The sequence below is a fragment of the Esox lucius genome, chromosome 23, assembly GCF_011004845.1.
Source record: "Esox lucius isolate fEsoLuc1 chromosome 23, fEsoLuc1.pri, whole genome shotgun sequence".
Taxonomy (NCBI): domain Eukaryota; kingdom Metazoa; phylum Chordata; class Actinopteri; order Esociformes; family Esocidae; genus Esox; species Esox lucius.
In genome coordinates this window covers 17862279-17890077 of record NC_047591.1, presented here as the reverse complement: position 1 = coordinate 17890077, position 27799 = coordinate 17862279, and the positions used below count along the sequence as shown (strand labels likewise).

The window sequence follows — 27799 nt, the reverse complement described above, 5'->3', positions numbered from 1 at the left end:
CCTTGTTCCATCAAACCCCTGCAACTTTTCTGGAATGTTGAAAGCTGCCTAGTTTTAAACCTTTACAGGTTATCCTGTGTCACTTTGCTCAGGCTGCACAGGTCATGATATTATGAGTGGTTTAAAGAGCTGGGTAATGAAGTCTGCTTAGCAGACTGGGAGGATTGCTCTGAACATATTCCTACCAGAAATTAATTCATTAATGCACTAGGGTGACAGACAAACGATGTTGTCTATGTGAAAATGCCACTGCTGTAGCATAGGGTCGAATCCAGCCAACTGCTCTTTTAGGGAGAATTATATCCTCTGTATTTCACCACATTCCTGTTCAATAAAGTTTAACCTCCCCCTATAAACATATATAGTTTTTTGCTTTGGTAAATTAATACAAACCATACCAGAATAAATTCACACAGTATATTCTATAATAAACAGCATATGCCTGAGCTATGAATTTGATTGTCAAACAATTAAGTTGAATTGTCTTTTGATTGGGCATTACACAGACTCACTACACATCCCAGAATGCAGTGAATTGAAGGATGACATGTCGAGGGGGATGCTCAAAAATACCACGGGTTGTTTGAATTACATGCATGAATTAAATCTCAGGGAGAAATTGAGAGGAAAGGGAAAACGCTGGCAAATTTTAAGTGTGCTGAAATTATTATCAAACCAATGTCCCACATTAAAACCCCTACCGCTGATAGACATAGGCGGGGGTCCAACGCTGAAAGTTCAGGTAAGAAATCTTAAACTTGTTTTCTGTCTATTTGCTAATGCCGAATCAACGTTTTTTTTACAGAAACGCACACACGCCACTAGCGCGTTAGCAGCGTTATATTCTGTATGTTGCAGACTGTCCTTCATAAGACAGTACACCTCAACACACACCTGCGCATTTAGTCAACTGATTTTTGTTAGACTGAAAACCAGTTTTTCTTTTTTTCCGGTTAGTGTTCAGTACCTTTGATTAAAATTACCTGTAGGCCCATGGTAAATCATTTTAAGACGCTTTAGTTAGTCATAGATTTAGGATAATCAGCCTCAAACATGAAGTTTCAGGTAGCCTACAATTATTGGAAATTCAAATGTATTTGATAAAACCGCTTGTCTGTGAAAATACTTGCCATATGTTTTAAGTATGCGTCACACTTTTTACAGCATTCATTGTGCAGTGCTGGATGCAGTAACTGCATCCAAAATACATCACTGTTGACTGCATTTCTACCGTTAACCTACTGCTACCTTTTTCCTGAGGGGCAGTAAAACTGCGTGTAACCGTGGTATTTTGGACGCAATTTCAGCATGCTACTACACTCTTGAGTGCATTCGTTTTACCCAAACGTTAGTTTAAATATCGTTCACAAAAAGATTTGAAACTACAGTGAAAGTCCAATAATTGTAATCAGCTGTGGTATTTGAAGTTATTTCAGATATTCTGAAGTGACAGGCCTGCTGCAATCTAACTGCAGTTGTTTTGTAAACGTTGCTGCTTTGTCAAATAGCAGTTTAGATGTTGAAGCCAACACTGAAAATAGTTTAAGCACTCTTAGTATCACACATTTAGTGTTGTCAGGAGCTAAGGTGGATTTGGAAAACATTAGGGGGAAATCTCCGTTACATGACTTCGGAATAAACGGTTTCCCTTAAGTTGACTTTTTCTTGGATGACGGGAGCTGTGACTGATTGTTTTGATTCACTGGCTGCTTTTAATTATCGAAGTTGCATGACTATGATATCACATGTCCATATATTTTCTGTTCCCTTTCTATCCCCTTTCCTTGTCTGGTCAGGAGTTTTTACCCAACTTTTGTCGTCTGTCTTTAAGAACAGATTTTGGATGGGTTGGTGTACTTTGTTTAGTGGGGCGGAGTGGGGGGGTCGATAAATGGGCGGATATGGAGTCCTCAAGTGAGAAATGGTCCAATGTGTCAGAAATGCCAGGGGAATATGTGTACATCTCCTGGACTTTTCGTAGCCACTGTGCATTCTTGTTACTCCTTGGGTGTAAGGCTGGGTGTCTGTATTTGTTTTTGAAAACTGCACTTAGGACATTTATTCTGAAGAAAAGAGAAACCAGCACATTGTTCTTGGTTGCATCACCTTCGTTTCTTTATTCATTGCAGCTTACGTATTGGGGCCTTGGGGTCAATACGAAAGCATCAGTAAATAACAAAAAGCGACGCTGTGTGCTGGTTTCTCTTTCCTTCAGTGTGCTTGTTTCTCTTTCCTTCAGATTGATATTACCTTTAGAGACCAAGCACCTTGGTTCTTTGACAAGGGCATTATAAAATACAGGTGATTGATTGAACTTAGGAAATGACAGGAGCCTGCTGCATTGTAACTCTTGTGATTTCTCATATGTAAGACAGGAATGTTTGTTGGACTTCTCTTGGCATAGGGGTTTATCTTGCTCACCCCATAGTGGTTAAAGTTAACGGCCGGCACCATAAAGGCTGCGTGTTGGTCCACTGACTGACTGGTGAAGTCCATGGAGAATGGGATTAGTCACGACAGTCCTCCTGCAGTGTTGTGTGGTGGGATAAGCGGGTGTCCCTGCATGTGACCGTCAGGAGCTTTTCATTAGTCACACGTTCAGCACAAGTAATGGACATCTGTGGACTCCAGTGACATGGAAGTGAAGGCTACGTTTCATGTCAGTGTTTGTGCCGTCAGACATCCCTTGGGACCATGACCTCAAGTTCTACCGCCGTACACCACACTGTGACCGGCTGTGTTTGGGCACGGCTGAAACACACTCCCCAGATGTCGACTACCAGTTCCAATACACCCCCAAATGCCTGTCCACGCACCAAGGTGAGACCTGTCCCGGGCAGCAAGTACTGTCACAACCTTCTTTACCCACAAGTCTCGGTACAGCCATTTACCAAGTGCTGAAGTCAAAGATATGAGAGGAAGCAAGACATCCTGTTTGGACACTTTTATTTCTAGTTCAAATACAGTCAGTGAATAAGAAATAATTAAGAAACTTTTGCAAATGTATTTCATTTTGGGGGCGTAACCAGGCTTCCTTTCCACCCCATAATATTTCATTTGTAGTTTCTGTAAAGCAACAATTCATGGTCATGGTCGTACAACAATGTGTCAAATTCAGAATGTTGATATTCACATTAATATTTATTAATATAAAGAACCCCCCCCGAAAAAGTATACATATACATATATATACACACACACACATACGTGTGTATGTATGTATGTATGTGTGTATATATAAATAAATAATACAGGTGCTGGTCATAAAATTAGAATATCATTAAAAAGTTGATTTATTTCAGTAATTCCATTCAAAAAGTGAAATTTGTATATTATATTCATTCATTACACACAGACTGATATATTTCAAATGTTTATTTATTTTAATTGTGATGATAATAACTAACAACTAATGAAAATCCCAAATTCTGTATCTCAGAAAATGTGAATATTACATAAGACCAATACAAAAAAATGATTTTTAGAAATGTTGGCCAACTGAAAAGTATGAACATGAAAAGTATGAGCATGTACAGCACTCTACTTAGTTGGGGCTCCTTTTGCCTGAACTACTGCAGCAATGCGGCATGGCATGGAGTCGATCAGTCTGTGGCACTGCTCAGGTGTTATGAGAGCCCAGGTTGCTCTGATAGTGGCCTTCAGCTCTTCTGCATTGTTGGGTCTGGCGTATCGCATCTTCCTCTTCACAATACCCCATAGATTTTCTATAGGGTTAAGGTCAGGCGAGTTTGCTGGCCAATTAAGAACAGGGATACCATGGTCCTTAAACCAGGTACTGGTAGCTTTGGCACTGTGTGCAGGTGCCAAGTCCTGTTGGAAAATGAAATCTGCATCTCCATAAAGTTGGTCAGCAGCAGGAAGCATGAAGTGCTCTAAAACTTCCTGGTAGATGGCTGCGTTGACCTTGGACCTCAGAAAACACAGTGGACAAACACCAGCAGAAGACATGGCACCCCAAACCATCACTGACTGTGGAAATGCTAAATGTACTTTAATCAGAGAGCATAAATCAGCAGCAGTCCAGTCCTTTTTCTTCTTTAGCCCAGGCGAGAAGCTTCTGACGCTGTGTCTTGTGGCTTGACACAAGGAATGCAACAGCTGAAACCCATGTCTTGCATACGTCTGTGCGTGGTGGTTCTTGAAGCACTGACTCCAGGTGCAGTCCACTCTTTGTGAATCTCCCCACATTTTTGAATGGGTTTTGTTTCACAGTCCTCTCCAGGGTCCGGTTATCCCTATTGCTTGTACAATTTTTTTTCTACCACATCTTTTCCTTCCCTTCGCTTCTCTATTAATGTGCTTGGACACAGAGCTCTGCAAACAGCCAGCCTCTTTAGCTATGGCCTTTTGTGTCTTGCCCTCCTTGTGCAAGGTGTCAATGGTCGTCTTTTGGACAGCTGTCAAGTCAGAAGTCTTCCCCATGATTGTGTTGCCTACAGAACTAGACTGAGAGACCATTTAAAGGCCTTTGCAGGTGTTTTGGGTTAATTAGCTGATTAGAGTGTGGCGCCAGGTGTCTTCAATATTGAACCTTTTCACAATATTCCAATTTTCTGAGATACTGAATTTGGGTTTTTCCATTAGTTGTCAGTTATAATCATCAAAATTAAAAGAAATAATCACTTGAAATATATCAGTCTGTGTGGAATGAATGTATACATTATACAAGTTTCACTTTTTGAATGGAATTACTGAAATAAATCAACTTTTTGATGATATTCAAATTTTATGACCAGCACCTGTAACATTTATACAAATCTATCCTTTATTTTTGTTGTATTGAAATCATACACGACTCTTTACCGAAACAAGCGATACAGCTTCACATGATGCCAGTTTTGGCACTATAGCTCCTACGAATTAAACATTCTAAAATCTCCAGAGATGCAGGGTAAGGTCAGACTGTGGTTAATACGCCAACATAATTTGTCAAGTATGATTTTAGATACAAACATCAACAATCTTTCCTCCAAAATACGGTCCTTTTGGTTTACATTAATTGAAACTCCAACCTGTTCATTTTGTTAAATTGTATTGTATTTGTAGGTGTCATCAGTTTGCGTGTGACTGTTCACAGAAGATCTTCAGTCGTCCTCATGCCATGTCGTTTGTTCCCACAGGAGGCACCGGTCATCAACACTGCGGGGAAGACGCCTGGCAGGAAGACACCAGCATGAGGACCACCATCAGAGTGGAGAACGAAGTAGAGGCCCACAAACTGGCCAACAACTACCGGGTATGTTGAGCTTCAGGCGTGTTGCGTAAAACAAACTCCTTTGAAGTTTTAACGGGAATGATTTATGGAAGATCCCTTTAATGCGTGTTGTGTTTCTGGCGTGTGCGTGCGTGTGTGTCTGTCTGTCTGTGTGTGTGTGCGTGCGTGTGCACACAATGATTTTCAGTTTGGCTTCAGAAAGTGGAATAGTCATGTGACCGAGAGGCCCATCGAAAACCGGTCCAACATTGTCAGGGAGCTCTACTCAGACCTGAATTCTGTCAAACCCCAATCAGGTTAGTGTCTGTCTGTCCGTCCGCCAATCAGGTTAGTGTCTGTCTGTCCGTCCGCCAATCAGGTTAGTGTCTGTCCGTCCGCCAATCAGGTTAGTGTCTGTCTGTCCGTCCGCCAATCAGGTTAGTGTCTGTCTGTCCGTCCGCCAATCAGGTTAGTGTCTGTCTGTCCGTCCGCCAGTCAGGTTAGTGTCTGTCTGTCCGTCCGCCAATCAGGTTAGTGTCTGTCTGTCTGTCCGCCAGTCAGGTTAGTGTCTGTCTGTCCGTCCGCCAGTCAGGTTAGTGTCTGTCTGTCCGTCCGCCAGTCAGGTTAGTGTCTGTCCGTCCGCCAGTCAGGTTAGTGTCTGTCTGTCCGTCCGCCAATCAGGTTAGTGTCTGTCTGTCCGTCCGCCAATCAGGTTAGTGTCTGTCTGTCCGTCCGCCAGTCAGGTTAGTGTCTGTCTGTCCGTCCGCCAATCAGGTTAGTGTCTGTCTGTCCGTCCGCCAGTCAGGTTAGTGTCTGTCTGTCCGTCCGCCAGTCAGGTTAGTGTCTGTCTGTCTGTCCGCCAGTCAGGTTAGTGTCTGTCTGTCCGTCCGCCAGTCAGGTTAGTGTCTGTCTGTCCGTCCGCCAGTCAGGTTAGTGTCTGTCTGTCTGTCCGCCAGTCAGGTTAGTGTCTGTCTGTCCGTCCGCCAGTCAGGTTAGTGTCTGTCTGTCCGTCCGCCAGTCAGGTTAGTGTCTGTCTGTCCGTCCGCCAGTCAGGTTAGTGTCTGTCTGTCCGTCCGCCAGTCAGGTTAGTGTCTGTCTGTCCGTCCGCCAGTCAGGTTAGTGTCTGTCTGTCCGTCCGCCAGTCAGGTTAGTGTCTGTCTGTCCGTCCGCCAGTCAGGTTAGTGTCTGTCTGTCCGTCCGCCAGTCAGGTTAGTGTCTGTCTGTCCGTCCGCCAGTCAGGTTAGTGTCTGTCTGTCCGTCCGCCAGTCAGGTTAGTGTCTGTCTGTCCGTCCGCCAGTCAGGTTAGTGTCTGTCTGTCCGTCCGCCAGTCAGGTTAGTGTCTGTCTGTCCGTCCGCCAGTCAGGTTAGTGTCTGTCTGTCCGTCCGCCAGTCAGGTTAGTGTCTGTCTGTCCGTCCGCCAGTCAGGTTAGTGTCTGTCTGTCCGTCCGCCAGTCAGGTTAGTGTCTGTCCGTAGCCATTACATCAGGGTTAGATTCAGTAGGCTGCTCACAACAGGGAAGAGTCTATTTGTTTCTGAAGGTAAATTTTCTTACATTCTTTCTGTCATCTCCCCTGTCATTTCAGGTTCTTTGATCACTTGTGGAAACATGGCTTATTGTTTTCTGTTTGGATGGTGGATCTCTTTATCATACCTTTTGGTGGGTGTCCTAATGTTTCTGACCATCATCGGAGCTCCATACGGTATAACTTATTTTTAACGTGCTTTTATTTTTAAATATGGGCCACCTTATGTCAGTATGACTCATCTGAATTTCTATTGTAACATCTTATTTCAGGGAAACTGTGTTGGAAGCTATCATGCTACTTTCTGTGGCCATTTGGGAAGTCGATAGAAAAGGTGAACACTAGGGCTCATTATGATTATTCTATTGGCTCAATCACTTGGTTATTCCCCAGTCAGGGTGACTTGTAGCCTGTTGGAACCAACCTTCATCTTCATACAGTTACAACAATGTCGGAAAATGAATAATGTCTAAAGACTTGATCCCTCATTGTCTTATTCTCAATGTCTCCAATACTTGAACACTCTGAAATCCATTTTAACGGTCTTGTTTTAATCAAACAGACTGACGTCTAAGTCATTTGTTTTGTCCCAAACCTATGTTGTTTATTGCAAACTCTCTCCCATTTTCCCGTTTCCTTTCTTTCACTTGGCTGTCTGTATGGGCTTGGTCACGCAGTGTTGTGTGAGGTTCTCTAACTCCAAGCTGATTCCGGATGAGGCCAGTTCAAAAGAGAGGAAGGAGGACAATGAGCTGAAGGAGTCCACACCCCTGCTCATGTCTGCTGTACCCCTCCCCACTTGGGCCCCCCCACAACGGACACGTTACTGGGTAAGCCATGTCCCCTCGCCGAAGGTTCCAACACCTTTTGCCGGGTTCACCTTTTTCTCAAGGTCCCTCATGTGGATCGTGATGGACGGTCCCTATTTTGGCAATATGCGCGGAAATTCAACATGAGCTTCTGATTGCTCTGTTTCCGTGACAACGTCTCTCCGTGCCCTGTGTGACTGTGTGTTTTTGTCACGATCGCCGGCCCGGCGTGGTGGCGACGCGTGGCTGAGTGTAGTGTCGCGTCAGTACCTACGCGTGGCTGCTGCTGGGCTATCCGCTGCTGGCCGTCATCCACACCCTCGCCTGTTTCCTCTCCTGGATCCTGGTCTTCGCCATCCCAGTGGCCAAGATGAACGGCCGCACCCTGGGAATCATCCTCCTCATGCCCCCTGAGGATGTCCACATCCATCCGCTGAAACGGGTGGCTCCACCTGAACAGGTCATCCCGCTTCCCTCGGCGGTTCTGGTTGCCACAGCTTCTGAACTGTGGGCCGCTTTAATCACTTTGACCCCGTGTACTTTGAGTAATGGCACAATGTTGATTTTGTTTTTTTTTATGTCGACTGTCATTTCTTTTTTCGTATGTAGCTCCAAAGCTATGAGAACCAGGTGCTCCTCTGTTGCTATCATTCCTTCAACTGGTACTACTACAAATACACCCTGGATGGAATCAATGTGTTCGCTGTCAGTATCCTTTTACCGAACAAGCTTGGTGGCCACAGCCTACTTTACTTTATTTAGCCATAATTAAAATGACAGATATTTTCTGCGGCATACATCCTGCAACACTAGAATTTATTACATATAGGAAATTAAGAATGCACTATTGAATTCTGGTGTATTCGGAGAGGTATGGTACTGATATTTTTGTTTTTATATTAAGCGTAATCAGTTATGGAGAATTTTGAAATTAACTGGTCATATGTTATTGTAGTATTATGCCTATTATATATCATTTTGAATGATGGATTAACATGTGCGTCCAACTTTAATCCCTCTCTGTGCAATTATGCACTTGGTCTCTATGCTGCTCGCCAACTATAGCTATTCCCCTTGGCTGTTGGAAGCCTAAGAAAAGCCTAACAACAATAGCTGGTTGGGCACAATTTGTTTTCATTTTGTGTTCTCCTGTAGGAGAGGAGGCATAGAGCAATGGCAGCTTTCCAAAATAACCAGGCAGGATAGAACAGCAGTGACCACATTAATTATTGAACTTGGGTAATGTCATGGGAATGAATAGGGTGATGGAGTTGGACTGATGCTGTTATAAGCTATTGAATACACACAGACCGTGATGTCTGTAATTACAGAGGGCACTGTAACTAATCCAGATTGTTCTTGCTGGATGCAGATATTTCAGGAGGCATTCAAAAGGGGACGTTCAAGAACTTATTCAAATCAACCTAGTACATATTTTCCAGCCTTGACTGTACTTGCTTCCTTTGCTAACAGTGGCATGTCCGTTGTTGCCCTGAATTGTTTTAGACAAGGTACAAGGTGTTTTAATCGGGGGGAAACAGTTGGTTTAAACAATATACTATTTAGCATGATCAGGGACTTCAGTGCTGCATCTAGGCAGACACATTTCAGAATAACATTTTCTTTGTTGCAGTTTGACAGGTTTGTTGCATTTTAATCCCGCTAGCCATAATTATGAATAGCGTACATGGAAATATATTTAATGTCCTAGTTCATCACACATTTAACGTGACAATCAAATGTAGCGTGGTGGACTGCACGCGCCCTTTGACCTTGCCGTTGGTCCTTTAACTTGTGTCCACCCAGACCTGCTTCCCCTGGTCATCGTCACCCTGGTGATTGGCTACGTGGACTCAGACAACAAGTTTGTCTCTTCCGAGATCAAGTTTGCCACTGGGGTCAGCTCCATCATCCCACTGTCCTATTACATTGGCATGGGCATCGCCAGGTAACAAACCCCATCTGTGACGCCAACGTGGGGAAAGAAACCACCAGAATAAGATTAAGACGCTGGCTTGAAATAAAATGTCATCATTGTTTCGAACAGATGTTAAGTCCACACTTTAGAAGTTAAGTCCACATGTTATTTTATTTAATTTTTTACATTTCTGTTTCAGTTCAGTGGTGTTTTCGGTATTGAAAGAACCAAAAGAGATGGCTGTTGATGATTGATTAGGGAAATATCCATTGGGAGCCTGTGTGTCTTTGTGCTTTTTAAATTGCCCTTGAGCCGGATTTCACCAAATGATGATGAACTGAATTGAACCCGCGTCGCTAGTGAACCAATTCTGGTAGTGTTTAATCAGGAGCACTTCTGTGCAGCATCTCAGCCCAGAGTAACTTTGCGGTGGGAGCAGTGGTAAATGCCACGTTCGGCTCCATCACAGAGATGACCTTCTACATCACAGCCCTGCTCCGAGGTCACCACGCCGGCTCCAAGTGCTACGAGGAGGTTGTCAAGTCTGCGCTGACTGGCACTTTGTTGGGATGCGTCCTGTTCATTCCTGTGAGTGTTGAGTGGACGCGCGCGCGCACACACACACACACACACACAGACACAGACACAGAAACAGGACTGTAGGGATTTCTGAACTAGATAGTTGGTGATGTCTCCGGCCCACCAGGGTATCAGCATGATCGTCGGGGGCTGCAAGCACCGGGAGCAGAGATTCAACAGCCGCTCCGCTGGGGTCAGCTCTGCCCTGCTCTTCATATCGGTTGGAGGTCAGACAGTGGACACACACACACACACACACATCGAAGTACAGGCCTAATCATAGTACACAAACACACCAGTATGAACACGTTAAGGCAGCATGTTGTTCCCACAGGTGTATTTGCCCCCACTCTGTTCTCCAAGGCCTATGGGAGCCTGGTGTGTGGGACCTGCTTCCCAGGCAACTCCACAGGCCCCTTCAGCTGTCAGAACTGCCACTATGACATGGTTGGTATTCCCTGTTGAATTATCATCTGAACTAGTGAAATGATCTGCACCGAAGGGTAAAGTTTTCCGAGCTTGACATAGCTTGCTGGGAAAAATGGAACTCGCTGACCGTTTGACAGGAAATGTCAAAAGCTAAAGCCATACTCTCTTATTCGACAGAGTGGAAGTAACGAGCCCTTGTATCTAACTCACATTGAGTAAGTACCAGCAAAATCCCCACTCTGTCCAATGGTTGGTTGGTGTTGCCAGTATTGTAGGCCTGCAAAGGTTTTCAGATGACTAAAGCGTGGTAACTTGGCGCGTGTCCTTTTCATCCAGGCCTCTGGTCTACACCGTGGCTGTGTTGCTGCCCGCCGCCTACCTTATTGGCCTAATCTTCACCCTGAAGACTCATAGCCACATCTACGACACCCAGGCCAGTGACGGGCACACCCACGTCCAAGGTGAGTGCCCACGGGATGGCGCCGACCAGGCGGGTGCTGTCGGTGAGACCAATCTATTTTTAACGGTGCCTTCGGGCCACATGGTCGCCCTGATGAAATTGACAAGCTTCCCCAAAAATACACTGTTCTCAAAAGGTGACCCCACCTGTCTAGAATACCTTCAAGCCAGAAAGAGATTTGGGATAGGTCATCTTGTGAATGGAGTGACTCTCGAGGAGGAAAAAAATTGACAAATCTGAATGTTTTAAATGTTCGTGGTGTTGCGTTCATATGGTATAGAGAACTTGGTGCGTGCGTGTTAGCAGGTGGTCACGGCGTGGTCGTCCACTGGTCCAGGTGCAGAGCCCTGTCCGTTTTGATCCTGGCCACGCTGCTGATGGCGTTCTGTGCCGACCTCACCACGGAGCACATCAAACCCATCCTCGATCACTCCGCCATCTCACAGGTGGGTCCCCACCTGTCACTGACATCATGTTGTGCAAAGAAAGTTCAAATGAGCGTTTGCGTTCGATTGGTTTAGATTCCTCCTCCCCGTTTCACCCCATACGGAAACCGTTTTCGTCCTTTTCATTCTCATTGGCGAGCCTTGCAAAGCACCCAGACATCCCACACATTTAGACGTGTGTAACCGGTGAGAAAGCCCTGGCTGACCCCGTCATAAAACAACATTTCTTTACACAAATGAAGCCACCTGCTTTGCTGTTCAGCAGTGGCAGGCAACTTAAAAAATGCATTGTCAGGACTGCGTAAAGGCTAGCAAAGTGTGTCACCCTGGTTATGCAGTATTTCATCGGAGTGACCCTGCTGGCTATGGTGACGGAAATTCCAGAGATCATGAACGGAATCCAGTTCGCCCTGCAGAACAACATCAGCCTCAGGTGAGTCGTGTAGTCCAGCTGTTTTACCGTCCTGCTGGATCCAGTCTGACTGACACTGACTTGTTCTTCGTGGGTGCAGCTTGGAGGTGGGAAGCTGCATAGCCGTGCAGGTCTGCATGATTCAGATCCCCCTACTCATCTTATTCAACGCCTTTTATGTAAGTAACAAAAAATAAAAAGCGTCGGCATTGGGGTTAATGGCGTTGGCGTGCATTTACGCGAAGCTTCATGGCGTCTGGCCGGAGTGGCTGTCAGGGGTGAACAGATCACACTAAATGTAACTCTGCCTCTTTTCCAGGATGTAGGATTTGTGCTCATATTCAGTGATTTGCACCTTTGGGCCAGTATCTTTAGTGTCATAGTGGTTAACTACATTTTCATGGATGGCAAGTCTGATTACTTTCAGGGTAAGTGCTTTGTTGTCATTGTTACTGCGTGGGTTGGGAAATTTAAATACAACAGCAATGATGAAGTTTAGTCTAACTCCTAGCCCCTGATTTCTTTGCAGGTACGGCTTTGGTGGTGGTCTACCTAATTCTATTGGCGCTGTACTTCTTTGCCCCATCACCTCCTGCCTGTTGAGCTGTTTCACAGAGAAACTTAAATTCCCGGAATTCTGTTCATTACCATTCATAGTAGCTGATTTGTTGTTTCAGAGCATTGTGGACTCCTGTTTCAGTCAGTTTTCTTCTATTTGTATGTTACTGAACATGACCTAGATCTGAACAATGAATTATTGTGGTTTAGAACAGGGGTTATTGAGGAGGTTGTCGGATTTTACAGTTTTACACGTGTGCTTTTGGTGTTAATCTAGGGGTCATATTGACCCAGAAATATGAAAATGGTATAATGCTGAAATTTGTTTAGGAAATGACGATATTGTCACTGCCACTGTCTCTCGACTGTTCTGTACTTTGGCTCTTGCATTAGGTATGGTGCAGCCTTGCTATGTACAATACAATAATTGCACTGGAATCATTTCACAGCTGCATTTGGAAAATAAATGATCTCTTGGCACTAAGGACAGATTGAGGTGGTCACGCTTGTTAATAGTCGTTGTGACTGATGACTATAGTAATGAAACCCAGACGGTTGAAAACGGCACACTACAGGGGGTTCATGCAAGGAAAACCAATATCGAAGGGTCATTCCATGCCAGTTTTCATACCTCTACGCTAAAGCAGGCACAGGATCGTCCGACCCGAGACCTGTTTGGGATCAGCACAAACAGATCTGGGACAGGATTTGCAAAACAAAGAAGGTGAAACCAAACTACTATTACAGTATGTTTATTGACTTAACAATCGAAACCAAACATTCACAAATACTGGCTCAGTTCAGTGGTCGCCTTCAGAAACTGTTCACTGCGCAGCAAGTCCATAGCGGACAACTCCTTTCCAATATAAACGGTGGCTGTCTTGACATGCAAATTGGAGGTCTGTGTGTCATCGTGCAGTAGAAAATAAGAGTGGCTGGAATGGGAAATGGTTGTAGTTGCATGTCCCAGTGCCCCCGAGATGTCACTTAAAGGCCAATGGAATTGTCTGAAATGTACAAACGGTGGGGGGGGTGGGGCCACACAACACAAACACTCCCAGACGAAGGAGGGCGTGCACAGACAAAGGCATTTCCTTGATGGGGTGTATTCTGGGTATTGACTGACCTTTTAAACTATTTCCCATGGCAACAACCCACCCTGACCCTAAACAAGTTTTATTACATCCAACAAGGCGAATTTTCATTGTGTTCACTTCAAGGTGCAATAATATTTGGCATTTAACGACATCCCTAGCTCAACAGGAACTCATCTGAACTGTGTGGAATAGTGTACCATGGCACTCTGCATATAAGGTTTTTTTTAAATATTTTTTTTAAAGATATAACAGCAGAACAACTACTTTAGATGGGGACTCAAGTCCAACAACATACACCGACTGTAGTGAATCCACAAATACTGCAGCATAATTCAAAACCACTCAACTTGCAATATTGTATATATTTTTTTTTTCCTTCCAATATTTCTTTGACAATGGAGCAGTTTAGTGTTTGGAACGGGCCGAGTTAAAAGATCCACCAGTGGACTGACCTGACACTAGTAATGTGTGTTGCGGTTGGTGTGAGGGGAGATGATTAAAAACAGGAAAAAATAAAAGGACAACAATCACATGGGAAACATTCATACTTTTTGCAAATATTTGGATAAAACTACACCATTACTCACATCTCCTTTTCTAAAGTCTCAGTCAAAGTTGCTCCTCAACACACAAACTACTCTAGATCTGTAGTACTTAATTACCATGGAAACTTTGGGAAAGGCACTGAGTCAAATTAACGTTAGTAGTCGTCTTAAAGCTGTTCCCTTGAAAGCAGTGTTCTATTTTCTAATCGGCATAGAGGAAGTAAAAGTTGGAAAATAATTGGGAGTAGATTTTATTTGAATAAAAGCATTTTAAAGTAATTAGAATAGCACCGTATTTACAGTGGACCGAGAAGAAATAGTGGAAGCTTTTAAAATAAACCAGGGCCAGATTTTTGACCTATCATCCATTGCTATTGTTTTCTAATGAGAAGACGAACAGGGTTGTGTCCCAAACGGGTCTTGTCAAAAGCATGCCCTTAGGTAACAGCCCCAGGCACCTTCATCAGGGTAAAACTCATATTATAAAGGAGTGTGATGTAAGATTAGGTGGGAGGTTTTCTATTAGATCAAACTACTGCTGCGTCTGCTCTTAACACCAATAATCGACAAACAGGTAAAATCAGACATTACCCCTTAATAATATGCCTGGAATGGGGAAGCAAAGTACTGGGGACAACCTGTGTTTAAGTCTGGAGGCGGGTCTAGTACTAATGCTACCCCCCCACCCCACCCTCCCCGTTCATAAAACATGCCAGTTGGTATAACTTTTGATCTGACTCGAAGACTGTCCAGTATAATTGTACGTCGAAAGGAAAACGATACAGGACGACTCAAAAACAAAAAAAACAAAAACACATCCTTCAAATAAATAAACATGCGCCGTTTCTTTCTTAATGGCATTCCTATTAAAGTCATAAAGGCCATTATAAAATGAGAAAGTAGTGAGGGTCATGGTGAAGCTCAACTCCGTAGAGCCAATGATGTCCAGGTCAGCAGGCAGAATGAGGTGGGTTACTGGCCAGCCGCCCAGCCTACAGTAGGTCAGGTGGCCTGGAGGGGGCGTGAAACAGTCCACTTCATTTTCCTTTTTAAAAATCGTCACAAGTTCAAAAGAAAAAAGGCATCCTATTGTTTTTGGTTTTAAGGCGGGGCAATGTACGCAAAGCCTGGACCCTCCCTTAAGGGTGACCCCCTTAAAACAAAATCCTGCGCTCCACATCCGTCCGTCCTTTATTTCAAGCGCTCAATGAGTTCCTGTGTGAGGCCCAGGTTGAGGAGCTGGATGGTGGGCAGCTGGGCCAGGTGTGGGTGGGCTTTGAGGAGGCGCTCCCAGCACAGCTCCAGCAGGCTGGGCACCACCAGCCAGATCTTAAACAGGGAGCCAGTCCGCTTGTTCTCGTGGATGTTCACCACTCCGCCGTGAATGTACATGCAGCCCGCCTGACAGGAGAAAACAAACAGACTTACACATCTGTGCATGGCCGTCGGACTCGCGCGCTCGATACAAATAACACACTCGTCGTCAGGCCTCGAACTATGAAATGTGTGTAAGTGTGAAGTGCAGCAGGGGACAAAGACACAACGGTACTCTTTTCAGGGCCTAGGGGCCAGGATTGGGGAAAACCCTGACAGGAGCAGTGCTAGAGAAAAATAAGCACACATGGCACCTTATATCTGCTATTCTAGGACCCGCAAACCAGTGCTATGCGAAGGGGACACACCGTCAAAGGTCTATAACATTACGGGCATGGCGTAGCGCTCCCTACTGACCGGGGTCACAGCTGCACAATGAAAGTAGGCTGGTTCAGGCATTACTGCCGGGAGCTTGGTCCACTGAAACGTCTGTAGGTTGATCTTCCACAGGTCAGCCACTATCACTTCCCCGTTGTAGCCGCCGCATATAAACACGTCTGACAGAGAGACAGCATCACAGGTTAGACGGACCCCGTGGGGAGTTGTTGGTTCGTCAAGAGCAGTAAGGACAGATGTGTGAAGACGCACGGCGGTCGCCGATTTCAAACCGGCCCCGCTAAGAATGTGGTCGCCGTTTACGGCCGGAGCTGTTATACAATCATAAAAAAATTTAATACAAATAAAATGTGTACGGCTGGAATTCAATACAACATGTGACAGGAATCTCACCGGTCTGGATCTGCACACAGCTGTGACATCTCCTGGGAGCAGGGTACCCTGTCAGAAACCAAGGCAATTAAATGAACGGGAATATGCAAAGACCGATGGACATTTGTTTTTACACTGAAACGTCAACACGCCAACCTATTTTATCGTGTGGCTTCGTTGAGATCTCTTCCCAGGAATTTGTCTCCAGGTTGTAAGCGTGTATCTGGTTATGGGGAAGGGAAGAAAAGACTCGGCATCAAAATAAACAACCCATAACTCCTATTCAGTGGCAGAAGCTGCTGCTCAAACGGACAATCATAATCGGCCCTCCTGTGCTAAAGATTCTCTGGAAAAGCATCGAATGACGAAATCTACCCAGAGCAGGCGTAGATGGCTAGCACAGGTTGGCTTCTTCATTCTTCCTACCTTTATCAAAGTTAGAGCAGAGATTTGAATCGGCAAAAAAGTGGCACATGGTGACCGATGCGATCACTTATAAATCTGTGCTTGCCTCAAGGAAAGACACATTTGTACAATGGAAGAGGTTCTTGTTGACTTATGTGCTACCTTGTCCAGGGGGTACGAGGTCCAGGAGGTCCCCCCTCCCAGGATGTATATCCTCTGGCGGTCGTGTGCTATTTCATGCCTGTACCTGTGACAAATACACATGGTTCATCGTTAATACTACCCAATGACCTTGAAGCTATTTCTTTTTCCCAAAAAAGAGACCTTTTTGAACAACTTTCTGGTCTCGCCACAGGTTTCAGGGATTTAGATCTGGGATCATTGCTGGGCACCTCAGAACCATCCAGCATTTGTTTTGTCTTGTATTGTCTCGCTCTCTCAACAGAGGATCTCCTCACACCCAACCTCCATTCAGTTGGAGACAAGTGGTGGGACTTTAAACGGTCATACTTTGTGTCAGAGGGTCAGCTCCAGAAACAGAACCAGAGTGGCAGCTGAATGATGTCATTTCTCCATCAATCAAAAAACTTGCTGCAAACTTCCTCTTGCGACACATTCAGGGAGGTTGCTATAGAGGTATGGGCCTTAAAAGTCTTTAAGTGTGTAGGCTTCTCAAAGCTCATTGCGTTGTGTGTGGTTACACAAAACAGGATAAATAAATTAAAAAAAATCTGTTCCAACAGGCTGAATGAATTTCACATTGCAGGCACCTGCAACTCACAACAGCTGCGGGTGAGTTCATTTCAAAAGCTAAAACCCAAAAGAAATGCATGCGGATACCAAAGGATTTATCAATTTCAACAGTTTAAGAAGAAATTGTGTAATATTTTAATGAAGCGCAAGGGTGCCAATACCTGTATACCACTATAAACATTTTACAATATTTTGAGCAAACTAAACATACATTTCATCGATTTGGTCATGCTAAGTGGTCTCCATTTAGTTTGGTGGCCACACTGGACAAAAGGCTATCATTTACCCGCGTCTTCTAAATGTCGCGCCCCTCTGAATGACATATTGCTAGGAGAACGGCATGATGGGCCAGGACACTCACCGTTCCTCAGGCAGGTCGTCCGGTGGGTTGTTGGGTTTGAGGTGGATCCATTCTCGGGTGGTCAGGTCCAGTCTGTGCAGGTCTGTACTGTAGATGTAGCCCGTGGTTCCCCCAAACACATACAGGAAGCCGTTAATGATGGCCATTGCCTTGGGGGAGACAAAAAAACAAAATGGCGAATGTGGTGAAATCAAACGGCAAGAAATCTCTTTATTTGCAAGGATTCCCCATCTTCTTCTCTGGTGATAGTATATGGTCCACTTGGAGATGCCACTCCCTAGTGTTGTGGAATTTGGGCTACTATGAATTTAAAACAAGCCGAGCTAGAATATTTTATTCAAATAGCACCCAAATGTATGCACAATTCCCAAAACGAGGCAGGAGAAAGCCAAAGGACCCAGCTGCAGAGACACAACTGGTTGGGAAGGGATGAAGGATTCGGGGTACCTGTCCGTAGATTCGGTTGGGCTTCTTCCCTCTGCAGTTGAGCAGCGACCACCGCTTGTACTTCACGTTGCAGACGTGGACGTCGTTCCCATTGTTTTCCCCGAAGGGAATCCCGGTGCCACCGAACACCAGCAGATTGTTGCCGTGTAAAACAGCTGATGGAGACGGGAAACCATAATGTTTTAACCTGGGTGCAGCGCCGTAGCAAAACCCGTAGAAACGGATACATTCACACTGGACACCCATTATTGATTGCATGCATGTATTGCTTCTGTTAAAGGGGAGGTTGAGGGAGATGATTGGGTGCCCATAACGTTAGGAAGGCCAGGCTGGGAATGTAGCCCGGGCAACAAGGTTTACACCTCCACTCTTATGATCTAAAATGATCTAAATAGAAGTAATAGAAGGACCTACTAATCATTCAGTCTTTTATTAAAATAGTTTGATGCTATTGAGGTGCAGAAATTGTCATAACATTATTTAGTACATGAATGAGTCAGTAAGATCATACATTTTTTGTGGAATAAAAATCATCCCTTGGCTCTAAATCTGTTTTGGCCACCCACCAGCATTTCATTGGCATTCTTTCATACTGAATTAGTTATGCATTTAAGGTGTGGAGTGTCTAGTGTCATGTTATTTTGCCATGTTGATAATACAAAACTGTATAAGACAATTTATCGATGGACTACATTAATAAAATACGAGTTTTCCCATTAATCAATTGTGTTGGGTAGACTGCAGTAGATTTGCCCTGATACCACAGCTGTAGTGAATAGAAGTTACATGTCTACTTCATGAGTAGGTTTAACATACAGAAGATAACAAGGTAAGATGTCAGGGGACAGTCACAACATAGAGCAACAGATTATTTTGTACATTCTTACTTTAGTGTCACTTCAATAGATTGTCTTTGTCAACCAGCATAGATGCTGTAACCCTATTGTATTTGTTACGGTTGGTTACTATTATTCTTCAGTTTCCGCCATGGAAAAGGGCAAATTCCCATGAGATCATGAGGCAAAGAAATGTGAATTCCATCAGAATAGTAAATAGCAATAGTAAATTGGTCCAGGCCCTCCCATTCAATGCCATGCCAATCGGTCACCCCTGAGAAAAACTGTTTACAGCTATCGTTTGTATTGTCGTCTTTCCCGCTGATAAATTATTTGCAGTAACCACGGAGTTCTGCAGTTCCACATAGCTTCCTTAACTGTAAGCGGCTCTGGACTAAAATGTACATTCCATATCGGGAGAAGTGTGTCCTAGTGCTGCCCTTACCTGACATGGACGCCAGCTCGGTGGGCATGAAGCCCTCTGTGCGGATCTGCTGCCATGTGCCTGTAGCGAAGTGGTACCTCCAGAGTTCCCTGAACAACGGGTAGTCCTCATTCTCCTGGCCGCCCGACTCGTCGTAGTCCGGGTTGTACCCCCCGAACACATACAGGTTAGTGTTGTCTGCCACGCAGCGATGCCCGCTTCGAGCTGGGGGCATATGAAGACCTGTGTGTGTGTGTGTGGGGGGGGGGTCACAGGGTAGCAGGCATATTAGGGGTAACTAAAATCTGATTATTAAACACAGCTTTTGGTCTCTTTCACAGTCACTGTTCGCCAACAGAGATCACTGCTAATAGTCTAATGCCTAAACTGGGCACTTCCACAGCCTGCAACACAGTAGTCAATAATGATGCGTTCCCAGAAATACCAAGTATTCAGCGTAAAATTCCACAAAATCACAGTAAGTAGTCAGCTATTTGGTAGTTTGAACATTTAAATTCCATTTCAATTACAGATTACTTTGTCCATAAATAAACTATTCTCATCAACCACTGAAGCAGGGCAAGGTGCATGAGTCCCAAATGACTGAAGGAGGTCAAATGGCACATTTTGAACTTGTGATAAAAAAGCACTTCCTGGATTAGTGTAACAAAACCCATGTAAACTTTTTACATGACAGAATTTCTTTTCAAAACACATTTCAGCGCAGCCTACTAAACCCAATCCTAATTCAAGCTATCAACAACACTTTTGCTCATGTAAAGAAAGTCAGTGCAGAGCAGATGTTTTTAAACGTACCCTTTACTTATAACGATTGTCTCTTTGAAATAAAATCTTTTTTCCAAGAGACCTGTTCCAAACAAAATGGCAGCAGGGAGGGAGACAGTGTTTCAGAATAACCAATTTCTGCCGCAAAAACACACAAAGACCCTGCCTGTCACTGGCTGTTATTGATACTATGCCTTCACAGCATGCAATGTGCAAACCCCTGATACCTCCAGCAGCAGGCTTCAGACCAAGATAAAATGTTACCACGCCAACACTACACTCTGAAGACCTATCAATCTATCAAATTTATTTATAAAGCCCTTTTTACAACAGCAGTTGTCACAAAGAGCTTTTACGGAAACACCTACATGAGCAGATAACACTAAAGACAGGACAACCTTCATCTTCAGTGTCAATGTAGGTTTAACGATCTCAAGAAACTCAAGAAATCCATGATACCATGTAATTAGAGGGAGCTCCCCAGTGAAAATGAACTCTACATTTTCTTTCCTACATCCTCTCTCGGAAAGCGATACATGGAGAAGATTGCAATTCGTTATTAGGCTATTCCTCCCTCCTTGATAGCCCAGTGAGGCAGTTTCAAAACCCCTTTGAATCCGTTTTTGTTTTTTTCCCAGAGGACCAAAGCATCCATGTCTAAAAATAATAATATTGTTGTTTCATCAATAAAACGTCTTGCATTGTCTTTGTCTTGATCCATCCGTGCAGATGTAATTTACCTAAACAAGTGCTACTGCAGAAGGCAGGAGACAAGAGAAGCCAAAAACGTCCAGATAACAAACAACTGGCTTGAATGTGGCCGCCAGCCCCGAGTGGGTCACCAGAGCATGGTGACCAAATAAATTATTTGCCGTTCCCGACATCCCTAGCCCAGAGTGATGCTATGCAAATATTCTCTGGCAAATGAAGCCTCAAAGTCACCACGGTCCCAGCTAGCCATGACACACCTTGGTATCAAACACAGGTTTTGTGGGTGACTTGACACAGAATCATTCAGGGGGCCCTAAGCCCCGGTTACTTCCACCATGATATAGGGCCGTGCGCTAAAGAGGCTAGATTGTGTCCCAGGATCCACTACCAGAACCCACCGTCACTGGTTGCTGGCTCAGTTCCTATTTGTGCTTTTATTTTCTCAGAACCTAGACATTCCTCTGAGCTGGTCTGACAGCCCGGCTTGGTATTGCCCAGGTGTCCTCTCCATGTTGCTTTGTTCAGTGTCACCCAATGTCCATGCACTGCAGTTTTCTAGGCATATGACCTAGAAACGTCCCTGTGTCTCCTTTTACTAGAGGTTGCACATTCTTTAGCACCTGCCCTTTGCTCACATGCAAACATGCCAATGACTCAATTGCAGTTGTCACTACCTTAGCAAGCTAAGAATTCAGTTTTCACTTCACTGGAGATTAAGCATCAGCATGTGTGTTATTCTTGGTTTTGCCTTCAAATGTAATTTAAATCCTGGCTTTACTTGGAAAAGCTGGCTTTACATTTCTAACCTGGCTTTACTTGGAAAACCTGGCTTTACTTGGAAAACCTGGCTTTACTTGGAAAACCTGGCTTTACTTGGAAAACCTGGCTTTATCCTTGCTTTACTTGGAATATTCCATTTCATTTCTAAAAATGTATAATAAAATGTTATAAGAAACAAGGCATTAGATAATGATAGATAGAACACAGAAGCTATTCACATAGCTATTCACAAGGTAATTCACATAATAACAGCCAATATATACTGTAATCAATATACCCCATAGACTATATCAGGTTCTACTGGGGATTATTTATATTTGCAAGGGTGTGGATCACTTGGAGTTCATAATTTTTGCAGTAACCAACCATCTTTCCATTATCATTCAGACTTGTTGCTACCAAATATGGTGCATCAACATGTGTATGTTACAGCGAAGCCCAAATAACTCGATTGTAAAATATTTTTTAAATGTAGTACTGTAGTCAATTGATAAATCAGATTATTGCGAATTCAGTGAATAGTATACTGTAGCTAAATTTGCCAAATTAGATTATTTAGTTAGCTTCTCCCATTATTTATTTTGATTATGTTTTCATGGTTTCATACTCTCTGGGCAAGCTAGCTAGTTAACAATGACGTGAACTTAGCTATAGTATTTATTTAGCTACAGTACAGCAGCGGTTTGGAAGCTGTTCAGATGCTAAGTACCTATCTAACTAGTACCGAGTTAGCATTCTATAGTGTAGCTAATCGCAAACATTATTGCTAGATTGGTCATTAACATCAAAGCCCGGTTTATATTTCTATGCAATCAAGTTTATTGAACTATGTCAATCACACCGATTGAACTGATTTCCTATAGATAGCAACAGTACTAACAGACAGGTGGCTAATGTTAGCTAGCTGGATGTTGTTTTTGACTGACCTGAAAGTGATACCCGGAGTGGAGGCCTCCCTGTCAGTTTCTCGAATTTATTTAGCTGGTCCGAACTGCGATCGCCTTCTGCGGCCGACATTGCTTACCAAATTGAAGACGTTTCACTGAATACTACAAAACCCTTTAAGGTGCTGATAAGACATTAGAAAATCATAACACATCACATTCTTCCCAAGGAAATGACATGTATTTCAGACCAGAGAACCAATGGGTCGTAAATTGACGTAGCATACGTCAAAAAACGCGAGGGGCCATGTTCAGCTGCACAACGTTCTTGGACATTGTAAACATTAACTAAATATACAATATAGCTGATGGAGAGCAGTTTTGTTCTAATGGTCATATTTCTATCTGAACGTTTCAGGATGTAAAAGGGAATCTATGGAAAATCTCGGAACTAAATCGCCTTGTTACATCGAAGCAGAAAAAGGTATGGGCGTGGCGTGTGGACAGCATACTTTGCATTATGTTTATAGACACGTAGTTCATATTTTCTCATTGACCAAGAGTAACTTTAGATTTAATTCAAATTAAATCCATTGGACATGGTTAATATAAGTCCTCCAATCATGAAGTATCCAGCAATCCAAAATATGCTGCACAAAGTGTTTCCAAACAGAATCGTCCACCATCTACTCATCGGCACTTCCGTCAGAATCCACTAAATGTGACTTTTCATTTTACTTCAACTTGATTTATTTCGAAATTTCATAATATCCAATTTGTGATTACGATCCCAATTCCTTGCAGCAACTCCCAAACGGACCTGGGACAGTCAATGTCGAGGTATGTGTCATCCAAAGCACATTCAGTGCTATTATGGTTCTTATCAGGTGCTCTCTCAACCAGGAAGTGTATACCTAATGTGCAGAAAGGGGCGCATTCTCCGGCCTTGTACATTGACTGAGGTCACAAAATCCATTCTGCAAAATCTGCTGTTGTTGACAGCATGGAATATAATAAATCATCTCACAAGAACATTGTTCCTAACAAAGCCAAAATAAACACAGTCCTTTAATTAAGAAAATTGACATCATAACATCATAGAATCCAAGAAAAACTGTTGGACATTTCCTTTTATTTAATTTCTAGACATTTCAAGCTGAACATGACCAAAAGGGTCCGATGTCTAAGTATTCAAGGAAGCATTACATGTAAACATTTGCCTGTTATTAAACTCCACAATATTAAATGAAGACAAAAAGTGTGTGGGTACATACAGCAGCACAGAAATTATGACAATAAGACCAAATGGGCAAACTTTAAGATTGGAAAGAAAATCAATCCAATTCTGTCTCTTGCAGGGCATAAAGAAACATATAGATCTCTTCACCAGAGGTGTATTTTCTCCTCTAGTTCTCAATCTCTTTCAAGTGTGAGCTGTGATAATATGTTATTTTAGATGGACCATGATTGGATTGTTTGTTGATCACATATGACTTTTTCTATTTTACATAAATAATTTAGTTAATGCAAATTTACAGGTCCCGCCCGTCTGACCTTGTTCTACAATAGGTTTTCAGGAGACAGAGCGAGGAGAGAGGGCGTGGATAGACCGAAATGGAATGTCATCTTCCACGATATCTCTTGCGGAACTTTACGAGAGTGCCTCTTTCAGGGGGGAAGAGTTATTTCCTAGGACCAACTGATCATGGCTACTATTGGTAGTCGCGGAAATAGTCTTGACAATACTCCGAATAGACAATTTAAATCAGGTTTTGCTTCTCCCGAGAAAGTCCGTGAGCTTCTCAATGCCGGTGTTTTGTCGAATGAAAATCGATTAAATGGGTAAGTTTTTGGAGAACAAGCACATGCTAGCTAGCTAGTTAGCATCTCTATCTGGTTAGCAAAGGTACATGTATCTCGCTAACTTTGGCTCTGGCTGGCTTGCAATCTAAGCCTAGTTAGCAACGGATCTGGAGTTTCCACATCTTGCATTAACTTTAGCAAGTAATTTACAAGGTTATGTCGAGCTACTTAGTTGCCTTTCTTAATCAAAATTGAATTTGTTTGCTTTTCAAGTACAGTGCTGTCTAGGCATTACAGCTACAGTAGCGTTCATGGACTCGTTTTAATGTTTTATTCAGCCAGGCTGTGTTGCACGTGCACGTTATGTAACCTGCCATTCATGTAACCATCACCAATATGAATGCATTTCTTCACGTGGTGGAATTTTAAATATCAGCTGCATGATTTTTTTTAAATCATGTATACTAACGCACGTCTCTGATGGGTCCACATGCTACACTGACGTTCAGTTAGTCACTATAGCGAGATATCTTGTATCTCTGGTTGTTGCTGACTCTAGTGCGTGGGCAACAACAAAACATTTGTGAGATGTCTTGCACGGCTTTCAAGCACCGTACACGAACTATTGTGTTTTGTGAATGTTCTCTTGATCTTTTAGATACACAGCTGACGTAAACACTTTCTTTTGTTGTTTTGAAATGCAGTACTCAGGGGGAGCTGGTTTCAGCAGCACCAAATGGGAACAGTCAGGTTCCCTGTGAAGCATCTAACAAAGATGGCTTTTTTACAAGAGTGGAGTCCTACTCAATATCCTTTCTGCACTCACATTATATGTACATTTTAGTAATGTAGTAGTCAGATCATATCCATATCCAGACCAATAAGGGTTACGTGCCTTCCTGAAGGACACAGCCCATTTTTAAAATGTTTTGCTCTGAGATTCAATGCAGATGCCTTTTAGTTACTTGACCAATGCTCAAACCTTTAGGCTATCTTCTGCCCAGTTGCAGATTATACTGCAAACATTTTGTGTGAGTATAACTCCTGTTCATCACCACTCCATTGCCCTGCTCTCAAGTACCTTGTCGTGATATTTCTCATTAAAGAAAAAAAGGCTAGTGTTTCTGAAATAAATTATTCTTTTATTTCTGAGCGCAGGAGGAAATCAGTCAATTCCCTGCCTTCTACTAAAACATATACTGGATATACAAAGTACCAGTCTAGATATGGGGTATCTTTTGCATACATCCCCATCACATATGAAGTTTATCATGTCTCACATTTATGTAATAAGTGCTTATCTATTGATTTGTTTCTAGAGTGTAGCTTTGTATAAAACGTTTCCTTAGCGTGAGCACTGTCTGAAATGGGCAGGAAAGCCCAGGACACTGTCCCCCCTGAGGTGTGCCAGCTATGGCTGGATCAACATGGGATGTGACATGCTGAAATGTTCAAGTTGCAAGGCTTTTCTCTGTGCATCTCTACAGCCAACACTGGACTTCAGGAAATGTGAGCAGAGCAACCATTTTGAGAGCTTATTATTTCTTATTGTATAGAGATTAAATAAGAGAGTGCTATACTAGCTATTTTTATCTAATTACGGTTGGGGCCTACCTTCTTGTCCAAAGATGAATCGCGTGTAGCAGAGATTACTGGGCAACTACAGACACAACATGAGAAGTTTTGTCCGTGGCCAGACTTTCCATGCCCAGGTAATACAAAACCTTTCCCTCATTTTTAGAGATTCTTGCTAATGTAGGTAAATGGATATTACATTTGGCTTTAATAAAACAATGAAGAAGAGCAACATACTTAAAAATTATTGTCATTACAAGACCTAACCCCCCCTTTTCATATACTTTCAATGCCACCACAGCCTCGCTGAAATGCAGCCACCTCAACCATTACCCCACCATCAATATTTTCTGTTTTGAGCCTTACTGTTTTTGTTTGTTTCAGACCGGTTCTGGCTGGTCCCTATTAACGAGCCCTCAGTGCTTCTCAGTTCCTTCCTGGAGCGCTATCACACCACTTGTCTCCTGGAGCAGCAGCTGCCTGCCATGAAGCCGGAACAGCTTAAAAACATGGTGAGGGAGGGGAGGGGTGTTCTTACTCAATGAAGGATCACATCTACAAAGACGGACTCCCTCCTGAAACGCTCCCATAGCCCCTTGCTCTAGGCACTTTGAGGCAATGAAAATGAGTTTACAGTATACATTGTCTGCTTTTATTTTGGGGCATTTTGACAACTGGAATGATGGGCATTTCTGGTTATACTGGGACATAATATGCATTTGTCCCAAAACACTTGGTTCCCTGAAGTAAATGACGCCTTATAAAGAAAATGAAAAATTGTCATTTTAATCGGTGAAACCAATATATATACTAATACTCTCAAATAAAATCCATTCTTGTCCAAATGTTTTTGATTGCATGGTTTGGCTGTGCAATTCAGCTTTTTTTCCACACATGGGTTTTTGCCCTATGCTTAAAGCTTATAGTTTTCACAAGAATCCCTCCGATTTCAAATGTCTCCTTGCAGTCATTGACAGAAGATGTGATCAGTATTCTGCTGGAGTTAATTGAAGATGAGGTGAAGAAGCAGGGCATGTCCCCTTTGAAGTCTACATCTGTGGCACTTCCCGTCCAGGTGGCTGCCTGCATTGTGGCCCTTTGCGGCTGGGCTGGAAGGTTAGTCTTCCAATGTTATTGTACATTTACCAAGAAAATGAAAGCTTAACAAATGAATATTCAAACAGTGCAAGGTTGCTCTTTCCAGTTTGTGGCCCTTAAGATTTCTGGCGTTAGGTCATTTGTTTTCCAGGTGTTACGTCGTAGCCTGGGAAAGCAACTTAATTAACAAGTTGGCACGGGGACATGTGGTCTGGTGTCAGCACCTTAGACACCCGACCGCTTTACCGCTTTATTCAGGATAAAGGTTAAGCTTGTTGACATCTGCTCTTCTCACCGCCTTTGCAGCCCAGCGCTGAACTCCATGAGCTTGCCCATCCTCACATGCTCGTTCTGCATGCGTAAAGTTGGAACGTGGAACTTTCACCAGATGGAGGGAACGGGCAAAGCGGCAGAGGGAGATTCACCAAAGTCCCCGTCCACTCCGACGTCGTCGACACCCCTGCCAGCGCTCGAGGCCCCGGCGCAGGGGGAGAGGAAGATGCCCACCTCGCCTTCCCCTTGCCCCACTCCCTGCCGCAGGGGCCTGAGGAGCCAGGACAAGACCAGGGGCTCCGAGCAGGTAGGCCTCCAGGGCGCTCACTAGAACCGGACGGATGGATTCTCGGGTTCTTTGGAGCTTTCGTTGGATTCCGGCATGGACGGGTGTGCCCCTGTGCTGTTTTAATGTTCATGTTCATGTCTGCTTGTGTGATTTCGCAGCGCGACGGTAGTCCCGGCCCTGTGGTGTTCCGCACCCGCAGCAGGGATTCTCCCAGCCCTGGTGAGGAGCCCCCCAGCCCCCTGCTCAAGGGGAAGAGGCCTGTGACACGGAGCCGGGGCCAGAGCGAGGGAACAGAGAGTG

The 27799-nt window shown here is 43.8% G+C and overlaps 3 protein-coding genes across 5 annotated transcripts in view; 2 read left to right on the top strand and 1 right to left on the bottom strand.

Moving 5' to 3' along the window:
- Positions 1 to 554: 554 nt before the first annotated feature.
- cax1 (cation/H+ exchanger protein 1) lies at positions 555 to 12835 on the top strand. Of its 3 annotated transcripts, none has more exons than XM_010887292.4 (20): positions 555 to 742; positions 2680 to 2820; positions 5142 to 5257; positions 5424 to 5532; positions 6800 to 6916; positions 7012 to 7073; positions 7417 to 7569; positions 7805 to 8008; positions 8158 to 8257; positions 9355 to 9496; positions 9871 to 10054; positions 10173 to 10272; positions 10380 to 10492; positions 10652 to 10689; positions 10811 to 10935; positions 11238 to 11380; positions 11719 to 11813; positions 11893 to 11971; positions 12112 to 12220; positions 12322 to 12835. In XM_010887292.4, the coding sequence occupies exons 1-20, from the start codon at positions 679 to 681 to the stop codon at positions 12393 to 12395; spliced, it is 2268 nt and encodes a 755-aa protein (XP_010885594.1). In that variant the 5' UTR covers positions 555 to 678; the 3' UTR covers positions 12396 to 12835. The 3 variants fall into 3 exon arrangements, with proteins under 3 accessions (XP_010885594.1, XP_019898254.1, XP_019898253.1); XM_020042695.3 differs by having other exon boundaries at positions 2665 to 2820; positions 11241 to 11380; XM_020042694.3 differs by having other exon boundaries at positions 2665 to 2820.
- Positions 12836 to 13086: 251 nt separating this feature from the next.
- klhdc10 (kelch domain containing 10) lies at positions 13087 to 22711 on the bottom strand. The gene is made up of 9 exons (XM_010887293.5): positions 22504 to 22711; positions 19322 to 19543; positions 18041 to 18195; positions 17594 to 17742; positions 16642 to 16726; positions 16231 to 16297; positions 16096 to 16143; positions 15724 to 15863; positions 13087 to 15393 (listed from the first exon to the last, which is right to left on the bottom strand). The coding sequence occupies exons 1-9, from the start codon at positions 22592 to 22594 to the stop codon at positions 15184 to 15186; spliced, it is 1167 nt and encodes a 388-aa protein (XP_010885595.1). The 5' UTR covers positions 22595 to 22711; the 3' UTR covers positions 13087 to 15183.
- Positions 22712 to 24005: 1294 nt separating this feature from the next.
- zc3hc1 (zinc finger, C3HC-type containing 1) overlaps positions 24006 to 27799 on the top strand; it is a 5774-nt gene continuing 1980 nt past the window's right edge. The window contains exons 1-8 of the mRNA XM_020042977.3: positions 24006 to 24303; positions 24969 to 25071; positions 25623 to 25773; positions 25893 to 25976; positions 26224 to 26351; positions 26807 to 26955; positions 27244 to 27517; positions 27658 to 27799. The exon at positions 27658 to 27799 is cut by the window's right edge and continues 74 nt beyond it. Of these exons, the coding sequence (XP_019898536.2) occupies positions 24167 to 24303; positions 24969 to 25071; positions 25623 to 25773; positions 25893 to 25976; positions 26224 to 26351; positions 26807 to 26955; positions 27244 to 27517; positions 27658 to 27799 (1168 nt within the window). The 5' untranslated portion in view covers positions 24006 to 24166. The remainder of the gene's footprint in view (positions 24304 to 24968; positions 25072 to 25622; positions 25774 to 25892; positions 25977 to 26223; positions 26352 to 26806; positions 26956 to 27243; positions 27518 to 27657) is intronic.

Coding starts and splice junctions, on each gene's coding strand:
- klhdc10 (XM_010887293.5), bottom strand. CDS start 22,594: ATGTCGGCCGCAGAAGGCGATCGCAGTTCGGACCAGCTAAATAAATTC. Junction 15,864..16,095: donor CTGTGTGCAGATCCAGACCG/GTGAGATTCCTG, acceptor TCTCTCTGTCAG/ACGTGTTTATATGCGGCGGC. Junction 15,394..15,723: donor ATTGTGCAGCTGTGACCCCG/GTCAGTAGGGAG, acceptor TTCTCCTGTCAG/GCGGGCTGCATGTACATTCA.
- cax1 (XM_020042694.3), top strand. CDS start 679: ATGTCCCACATTAAAACCCCTACCGCTGATAGACATAGGCGGGGGTCC. Junction 8,258..9,354: donor AATCAATGTGTTCGCTGTCA/GTATCCTTTTAC, acceptor GTGTCCACCCAG/ACCTGCTTCCCCTGGTCATC. Junction 11,972..12,111: donor TCTTATTCAACGCCTTTTAT/GTAAGTAACAAA, acceptor CCTCTTTTCCAG/GATGTAGGATTTGTGCTCAT.